General features: G+C 38.0%; 1 protein-coding gene across 4 annotated transcripts in view; it reads left to right on the top strand.

The window, feature by feature from the left end:
* LOC127154092 (major histocompatibility complex class I-related gene protein-like) overlaps positions 1 to 8,726 on the top strand; it is a 37,904-nt gene extending 29,178 nt beyond the window's left edge. For 3 of the 4 annotated variants that reach the window (XM_051095494.1, XM_051095493.1, XM_051095491.1), the window contains exons 3-6: positions 5,621 to 5,899; positions 6,071 to 6,361; positions 8,344 to 8,428; positions 8,576 to 8,726. In XM_051095494.1, the coding sequence (XP_050951451.1) occupies positions 5,621 to 5,899; positions 6,071 to 6,361; positions 8,344 to 8,405 (632 nt within the window). In that variant the 3' untranslated portion in view covers positions 8,406 to 8,428; positions 8,576 to 8,726. Of the gene's footprint in view, positions 1 to 5,195; positions 5,527 to 5,620; positions 5,900 to 6,070; positions 6,362 to 8,343; positions 8,429 to 8,575 lie in introns of those variants that run through there. The other variant, XM_051095492.1, reaches the window with a different exon arrangement.
* The last annotated feature ends 1,086 nt before the right edge of the window (positions 8,727 to 9,812 follow it).

Raw genomic sequence — 9,812 nt, 5'->3', positions numbered from 1 at the left:
TCCCTATAATGCGCTGGGCAGTTTTCACCACCCACTGCAGTGCCTTATGCTCAGCAACAGAGCAGCTTCCGTACCAGACTGTGACACAGTTGGTTAGGATGCTTTCAGTTGCACAGCGATAGAAGTTCACCAGGATGGCTGAGGACAGCTGGTTCTTCTTAAGTGTTCTCAAGAAGAAGAGGCGCTGGTGAGCCTTCTTGACCAGGCTAGAGGTGTTGGTGGTCCAGGATAGGTCCTCCGAAATGTGGGTCCCCAGGAACTTGAAGGATGAGACAGGCTCAACATCCATCCCGCTGATGTGAATGGGTTCATGTGAACCTCTTCTTCCCTTCCTGAAGTCCACAATGAGCTCCTTGGTCTTAGTGGAGTTAAGGAGCAGATTATTGTCCATGCATCAAGTGGCCAGGTGCTTGATCTCCTCCCTGTAGGCAGTCTCATCGTTGTTGCTGATGAGACCGATCACCGTAGTAGATGGTGTTAGATCCATGCACAGGCCTGCAGTCGTGGGTGAAGAGGGAGTAAAGGAAGGGGCTCAGCACACAGCCTTGTGGTACACCAGTGTTGAGCCTGATGGTAGTGGAGCAGATGTGGCCTGACCTAACATGCTGAGGTCTGTTGGTCAGAAAGTCCATAATCCAGGTGCAAAGTGAGGTGTTAATGTCCAGGTCTCTGAGTTTGGTGATTAACTTAGAGGGTAAGACAGTATTGAATGCTGAGCTAAAGTCCACAAACAGCATTAGTGCATAGGTGTTTGTACTGTCCAGGTGTGTGAGTACAGAGTGCAGCACTATGGAGACTGCATCCTCGGTACTCCTATTGCCACGGTAGGCAAACTGGTGTGGGTCCAGTGAGGATTTAAGAGAGTCCTTTAGGTGTGTCAGGACCAACCGCTCAAAGCACTTCATAATGATGGGTGTGAGTGCTACAGGGCGGTAGTCATTCAGGCATATTGGGCTAAAGTGTTTCGGCACTGGCACAATTGAGGTAGATTTAAAGCATGCTGGTACAGCTGCTTGGGCAAGGGACATTTTAAAAATGTCTGTGAATACCCCAGCGAGCTGCTCTGCACATGCCCTCAGTACGCGCCCAGGGATACCGTCTGGTCCAGCAGCCTTGTGCGCGTTGATCCGGCTCAGTGCGGTGTAGACATCAGAGGAGGTAAGTGTGATGGGTGAGTGGTCGGTTGAGGAGGCGATCTTGGTGGGAGTTTCTTTATTGTCTCTCTCAAACCGAGCATAAAAGTCATTAAGTTCATTCAGGGGGGTGGAGTGACTGGGTTTGTAGTCGCTGATGGCCTGGATGCCCTGCCACATGCGTCGAGGGTCAGAGTTCGAAAAGTGCTCCTCTAGCTTTAGTTTGTAGCAGTGCTTAGCCTTTTTGATGCCCTCTTCAGATTAGCCCTGGAAGTGCTGTAGGCCTGTGCATCACCTGATCTGTAGGCAGTGTTGCGTGCCTTTAACAGGATACGCACATCCTTGTTCATCCATGGCTTCTGATTTGGGTATATAGTGATCTGATAAGTCATTTTGGGTAAATCTAACAGCCAGTCTTTGGTCTCATTAAAGGAGTGCTATTATGCTTTTTCACTTTTTGAACTTTAGTCAGTGTGTGGTGTGTATCTTTGGGCATAAAAAAAGATCTACAAAGTTGCAAATCTCAAAGTCCACTCCAAAAGGAGATATTTTGTTTTTAAAAAAAATCCACAAATGGCTCCTTTGTACTACAACGCTTGTTTTCCGGATACAATAATGTCACAACGCGGTCCATTAGAATATCATTAAATTAAATCCCTCCCACCGAAATTCTAATTGTTGGAGGGAGGGTAGGAACGAGGTGGGGATTAGCCTAACTTTAGCGATGCAGCGTGGAGGACTGCTTCAGCGAGCCGCAGGGCGGCGCATATAAACAAAAGCATTGACTAGAGTGGCCGCTTCAGAGCTGTAACACGTCACAGACGTGTGCAGTGTGTGGTAAGAGATTTATTCATCATACAGTGTAGATAGCTTCACTTATAAAGCAAGTGTTGTTTAAAATGCATAAACTTGCACTAGAATAGGCTAGGTTAATCAGTGATGATGTTCTTTGATGAATGTTAGGCTGCTTTTACCTTATGCTGGAGCTGGTTTCAGGCAATGAAACTAAGTAAGTAAAAAGTTAAATACGTTAGTACGATAATATCATGTATCTCGCAAGTTGACGATAGGACCCAACAATACTGTAGCATATTATTTACTCACCCTCCATGCATCCTAAGTGTATATGACTAACTTCTTTCAGACAAATGCAGTCGGAGTTATACTAAAATGTATCCTCATCAGTCCAAAACAAGTCCAATAATGTGCATCCATCCATAATAAAAAAATGCCTCACATGGCTCCAGGGGGATAATAAAGGCCTCCTGTTGCAAATCGATGCATTTTTGTTAGAAAAATATCCATATTTAAAATATAAGAATCACTTTAATCTAGCTTGCGCTAACAGTTATACACAGAACTTGCTTCTTTGTCAAGGGGTGTGGCAGTAGGGAAACACCGTCTTAGCTGTTCGCCAATTGCAATGCAGCAGGACAGCTAACCAATCACAACACATTTAGTTTTTCGGAAGGCGGGCCTTCATCAAACCCGGAACTAATCGAGCCTTATGTGCCAGGCTAGGAGAAATGTATTGTAATAATGTAAATTATGTTAAAAATAATGCATTTTTTGAACCGCCAAGCATGAGAGCATGTTCTAGTACACCCCCAAAACAAAATCAAGACTCTGTTAAAGAGCACATAATAGGACCTGTTTAATCTATTATGTGTTCCAGAGCAAATAGTTTTGGTAGAGTGTAAAATCTCATCACATTATATTTTATGTAATTTTAATTTTATGTAATTTAATCAGAGCACTGCTTGTGTACTTTTGACTGAATTGCATAGAAACTTTTATGATGGCTGTCAATGCTGTTTACTAAATATGATTATTAGGGCTGCCTTCGACTAAAGATTTTTCTGTCCGACTAGCAGTCATTAATTTTAAGCATTAGTCAGACATTTATTAATAAACCATAAAAATCATAATAATGAGCCTTTACCTCGTTTGTACCTCGTTTGTAATGTGTCAACTGGAACCAGGAACACTTTCCATAACACCCAATGTACTCGTTACATTGTAAGAAGAATGGCATCTACACTAATAATAGTCTGTATCCAGATCAGGAGAGCATGTCAAGTAGATGAGCCCCAGAGACAGATCCCATGCAAAGACCTCGTCACCTAGACAGCCATCGGCACAAGACCGCAAGTAGAAGACGAGTCCTCTGCTCAATCTGACTTGTGTTGCAACCTGAAATTAAAACCACACCATACTGGTTTTGTCTGGAGAGAGGAGAACTTGCCCCCCAACTGAGCCTGGATTCAAGAGATTTTACACCATTCAAGTGCAAGAAGACGCGAAAGAGAAATCAGTGCTCAGCTTAGTACTCATGCACTTTCTGATAGGCAGCTGGAAAACTTTCTGATATGCACAAAATTATGTAAAAATGCCTGTTCTGGTGAGTATTCATGTAAACACAGTCATTTATGTCTTTAGTGAATGTAAACAGTTGAGAAAGAAAATGCATTTGACAGTATATTAGATCTGTGTATTATGTCTTAAAGTGACAGCAGCCTAATAAACCTGCTGCTGTCTGTGTCATTAATGTTAATAAAACAGACAAAAGGAAAATCACTTACTGCTCTTTACTGAATCACTTTCTAACTTTAACTGTATAAATTTGTCTGTATTTATTTCTTTTTTTATGTTTAATTACTTAATTCAATTTCTGCAGTATTTCAGTACTTGAATATTACTTGTAGATCTGTCTGTTAGCAGAATGTCTAAAGTGGGCTATCAAAATAAAGCGTTAACAGAAATGATCAAATGTCTGTCTGGGAAAAAATGGTTAATGAATGAAGCGGTCAATCTGCATCTTAAACATCTGAATTGAAACTATATATAGAGCTGCAGCTTCCTTCACTAACCACTTCCTCCTGTTGATGTGCTGAAAACTACAGAGTTTTTACAGCGCTCTTTTTGATGACTACACTTGAGAGTAAAATGCATGGATTTTTGTCCATAATGAAGTTCTTAATTTTCTTCATCTGCGTGCCTTTTGTTTACTCAGGTGAGTTTAACGATTAATATTTAGGGATGAAATCTCTGTCAGCTGATTAAGGTTATCTAAATGTGGTCTTAGGTGTTTTCGGGTGTTTTTAGTTTTATCTTTGAATAACTAAACTTGGCTCTCGCCATGAATATATTGACAAATACGGCATGGTGTTAAAAGGGAAAGAAAGATTGCTCTGTCAGCAAGGCCTTCAGCTACTTCCGTGTGTTGACTCTGTGTTACTTGAGTTTTATTAATATTTTAAATTAGCGTTTATTTTTATATTTTTCTTTTTATTGATAATTTTAAAGGCTTGTTCAGACTGTCAGTCCAAATTTTTGTGCATATCTGACTGGAATAACTGACTGTTCACAGTAGCCCTGTTTCCATTACCCTTTAAATTGTGCAAACTGAAATTGCGAATTGTCGAATGGAAACAGTTCAGTTTCACAAAAAACTCCCATATAGCGCAAGAAAGTTTTTACGCTGACATGCGGCGGTTTTTCAAGCAATTTGAAAAAGGAATATTTTGAAAAACCACAATGGAAACTTTTCTTTTTTTTTGCATTTACAGGTCACATGGCGTATGTAAAAGTCACATGATCATTCTTTAATGTATTATAATCTCCAAGTATAAGGGGCTCCTCCTTCAAGTATAAGTTAGTAAACCAAGTAAAGGGCTTTCCTTGCCAGTAATGGCTGAGATATACGTAAACCTACCAGCATCCATCGCCTTGAAGAAATTATGTTTTAGATACATAACATTGGTTAATAGTTTTTTATCAACATTTATTTAAAAAAAAGCACACACACAAAAGTCTGTAATGGAAATGCAGCTACTAAGTTTTGCAACTTTTTAAATCCAGTTTGAGTCCCCCATGACTCTCTTTCGTTTTATCTGCATTGGTTTCACTGGCAGTGACATTGCATTGGTACAACTGTCTATCTATCGATCTAGATCTATATCTATCTGCAGTAGCACCTACCTCAAACTTTCAGGCTAGGCTTTCACAAACTTTATCTAGTTTATGTTGAAACCGCAAAAGTATTGATGTGAAATTTCTCAAACAGTAATTTCGTATATGGCACAGTACGTAGTGTTTAATTGTGTTTGTCTTGTTGTTTGTTCAGGGAGGCATACCTTCACCACAACTTACACTGAAATAAATGGACAGATGATTGCAGGAATCCCAGAGATTTCTTCTGTAACTGTATTGGATGGACAACAGATTGATTATTATGACAGTGAGATCAAGAAGCTGATTCCCAGACAGGACTGGATGAAGGAGTTTGCATCTGGAGACAAATGGAAAGAATATATTGAGATCAGAGAACAAGTACAGCAGAACAACACAATCAACATTACTATTCTAATGGAGCAATTCAATCAGTTGCATGGTGAGTTAAAATACTTTACAGTTTTAAATGTCAAAGAATTATCTTATATGTTAAAAAAAGAGCAGATGTTATGGTACCTCCTTTTCTTCTTCAGGTGTTCATACGTATCAGAGGATGTATGGATGTGAATGGGATGATCAGACTAACGACTCATATGGGTTTGATCAGCACGGTTATGATGGAGAGGATTTTATCTCACTAGATGTGAATCAACTCAGATACATCACTCCTGTACCACAGGGATTAATAACAGCCAACACGTGGAATAATGACAGAGCCCAGCTTGAATTTCTACAACAATACTACAGACACGATTGCGTTAACTGGTTAAAATATTTCTTGACATTAAAGAAAGCGGATTTAGAGATAAGAGGTAATGTGTCTTCAAAAATTCACTTTGTTCAACAAGTAGATCACGTTTTATTTATGCCACTCTTTCTTATAAACTGCTTCATTAAAACAGAAGATACATAGATGCATAAATTTAACCAATCTCTTCTGAAGTATTAAGAATTTTAATCACATTTATTACATCTTTTGTTAGTTCCAGAAGTGTCTCTGTTACAGGAGGATTCCTCCTCTCCAGTGATGTGTCATGCCACAGGTTTTTACCCATCAGGAGTGACTATTACCTGGTTAAGAAATGGACAGGATGATTATGAGGATGTGGATCTTGGAGAGACAGTACCAAATGAGGATGGGACCTTCCAGAAGATATTTACCCTCTATGTCAATCCAGAAGAGTGGAAGAAGAACCAGTTTGTTTGTGTGGTGGAGCACAAGGGAAAGACTATCCGGATCATTCTGAGTGAGGACGAGATCAAGAGTAACAAAAGTAAGTTGTTAATAGTGCGTTACAGTGTTTTTATGCTTTTTATAAAACACTTTTTATTCATATTTTATATAAATTAAAAAGTATCTGAAGTAAGATATTAGAAATGAATTATTAAAACAAACTAAAATTACTAAAATTGTTACATGCTTGATGTTATATGGGGATGACTGTATAACATTTATTGGATATGCATGCTGCTGCATGCAACAAACAGAAACAACCAATGAGATGGGAATAACTTGAAGTTTTATGAATAAACTTGATGTAGCAAGATTAAAAATAACAATCAATTAACCTACGACGAGTTGCATAAACGTAGCCATTATGTTAAGACTGTGGCTGTCTGAAATCGCTGCATAAACCATTTAACGGGCGCAACCATTTGTAGTGCTCTCCGAAACCATAGTTGATGCTATCATGTGCATTCATTCGATCCCATAATACACCACAGCAACAAGCAAACAACTGATATACACTCAATGTCCTAGGACTACCTATAATGCTGAATGAATTTCCACATCTCACCAGAAGATGGCGCATAATTTGTTGAGATTAAATGTTACAATGCTATATTAGTTATTATCGTTTAAGATGACCAGTCATTTTTCATTATTTTATCTTCATTTAAAATGTCACAATTCCACCTTTGCGCCACCTACTGGTTATTTTGTGTATGAGTTCCACATCCCTGATAGCACACATACATCACAGAGATGTTTATTTGACATCCACATTTACATATGCAAGACATATTTTTTAGTGTTTGCTCATCTGCAATACTCATTTCCTATCAGATGTCAAATTGATACATATCAATATATTGTAATATATGACGTCTGTCAAATATTTGTACACAGCAGATGCTTTCCAGATCAAGTGATCTTTAACAGACATCTTGCAGACAAGTGCTATCCTGGTTTATAACACAAGAAAATCATAGAGACGTCTATATAACATCTGCAAGACATATTTTTTAGAGTGTTTGCTCATCTGCAATACATCTATAGGACGTTTCCTATCTGATGTCAAATAGACATTTATTGAATGTCTTTAAGATGTTTATGATTTAGAATGTATGTAAAACTGACATCTTTCAGACGTCTGTCAGATGTTTCTAGACAGCAGATGCTTTCCAGATCAAATGATCTTTAACAGACATCTTGCAGACATATGTGTGCTGTCTGGACTTATAATACATGTAAAGCATGGAGATGTCTATATAACATCTGCAAGACGTATCTTATGTCAAATAGACGTTTATTAGACGTCTTTAAGATGTTTATGATTTAGAATGTATGTAAAACTGACATCTTAAAGACATCTATTTGTGCACAGCTGATGCTTTCCAGATCAAGCAATCTTTAACAGACACCTTGCAGACATACATGTGCTATCCTAGCTTATAACACAAGTAAATCATGGAGATGTCTATATAACATCTGCAAGACTTACTTTTTAGAGTGTTTGCTCATCTGCAATACGTCTATAGGACATTTCCTATCAGATGTCACATAGACAGCTTTTAGATGTCTTTAAGATGTTTATGATTTAGAATGTATGTAAAACTGATATCTTACAGACGTCTATCAGATGTTTGTACACAGCAGATGCATTCCAGATCAAGCAATCTTTAACAGACATCTTGCAGACATACATGTGCTATCCTGGCTTATAACACAAGTAATTCATGGAGACATCTATATAACATCTGCAAGACATATTTTTTAGAGTGTTTGCTCATCTGCAGTACGTCTGTAGGACATTTCCTATCTGATGTCAAATAGACATCTATTAGATGTCTTTAAGATGTTTAGGATTTAGAATGTATGTAAAACTGACATCTTACAGACGTCTGTCAGATGTTTGTACACAGCAGATGCTTTCCAGATCAAGTGATCTTTAACAGACAGGTGGGTTGTATTTACCGCCGCACCGCTAACAGGCGCTTTACATCCTGTTATACATCCTTCATGTTTCTCCAGGAAGATGGAAGATGAACCAGTATTTCTGTGTGGCGGAGCACAAGGGAAAGACCATCCAGTAGATTCGTGATCAAGAATAACAACAGTAAGTTGCAGAATAATGGTTTATGCTCAGATTTTGGATGAACTATCCTTTTAATTTACTAAATAGTGATTTTAAAAAAAAGTCTTTGCTTGTTTATAAACAGTGTAATTCAAAATATCTCCTTTTAATCATGATATTACTTTGCAGAAACTGAGCAGAAATCAAATGAAATGAAAAGCCAACCTATAGTGACAAACAACTTTGAAGAGTTTCCTCTAATTATCTGCACTTTTCCCAGATTTCAGTATAACTGGGAATCCTCAGAATATGGGAGAACAGATAATTTCCAGCATGCATGTGTGACCAAAATATGTTTTGCTATTCTTTTTTTTTTTTTTCTGTAATTATACAATTTTAATATAATGCTTCTTTTTTTTTCAAATTGTAAGTTTACTGATTACGTGTAGTTTTGTGTAGGGCTTTTATGATTTGAAATGTAAAAAATTAAACATCGAAAATTCAGTGCAGTTGTTGCAGTTTTCTTTTTTTTTTTTTTTTTTTCATCAAAATGGTTGTAAGTTTCAAGGATAATTTCATAACAATATGTGCAACATCAGTTGAATTTGTAGGTAAATAATGTGTTTTGTAAGTTAAACTCCGCTTGCAGTATTTCTCACAGCAAGTGTCATGGCGGACTCCCAGATCCGCTAGAATTGTATAAATAATACTGCTTTTTGTGTCTCGGAATGTATATTTAAGAGTTTTTTTTTTTTTTTTTAGCCAAAACTGTACTTGCTTAGACTTCAAAAATGTGGTTTGTTATTAAAGATAACATCTACTTGAAAATTTGCTTCGATGTTTTCGGAGATGTGAGCTCCAGGGCGTCAGCGGCTGTTCAGCACTGTGAACCTGCCAAGAGCAGCCTTACCTTGACCAGACCTTCTGGAATTTGCCGCTGGCTCTGATGTCTTTATAGTGGTTAAACATGACAGGCAGTCTTTGGTCTCATTTATCTATTATTTGTTCCAGAGCAAATAGTTTTGGTAGAGTGTAAAATCTCATCACTTTATATTTTATGTAATTTTAATGCTATATATCAAAGTGCTGCCTGTGTACTTTTGACTGAATTGCATAGCAACTTTTATGATGGCTGTCCATGCTGTTTACTAAATATGATTATTAGGTCTGCCCTCGACTAAAGATTTTTCTGGCTGACTAGTAGTCGTTCATTTTAAGCATTAGTCGACTATTAGTCGCACGTTTATTAATAAACCATACAAATCATAATAATGAGCCTTTTGTACCTCTAATGGGTCAACCAGAACCAGTAGATGTCAAGTAGATGAGCCCCAGAGACAAATCCCATGCAAAGACCTCGTCACCTAGACAGCCATCGGCACAAGACCGCAAGTAGAAGACGAGTCCTCTGCTCAGTCTGACTTGT

Source organism: Labeo rohita, chromosome 22, assembly GCF_022985175.1.
Source record: "Labeo rohita strain BAU-BD-2019 chromosome 22, IGBB_LRoh.1.0, whole genome shotgun sequence".
NCBI classification, from domain to species: Eukaryota; Metazoa; Chordata; class Actinopteri; order Cypriniformes; family Cyprinidae; genus Labeo; species Labeo rohita.
This window is presented reverse-complemented; position numbering and strand designations above follow the sequence as displayed.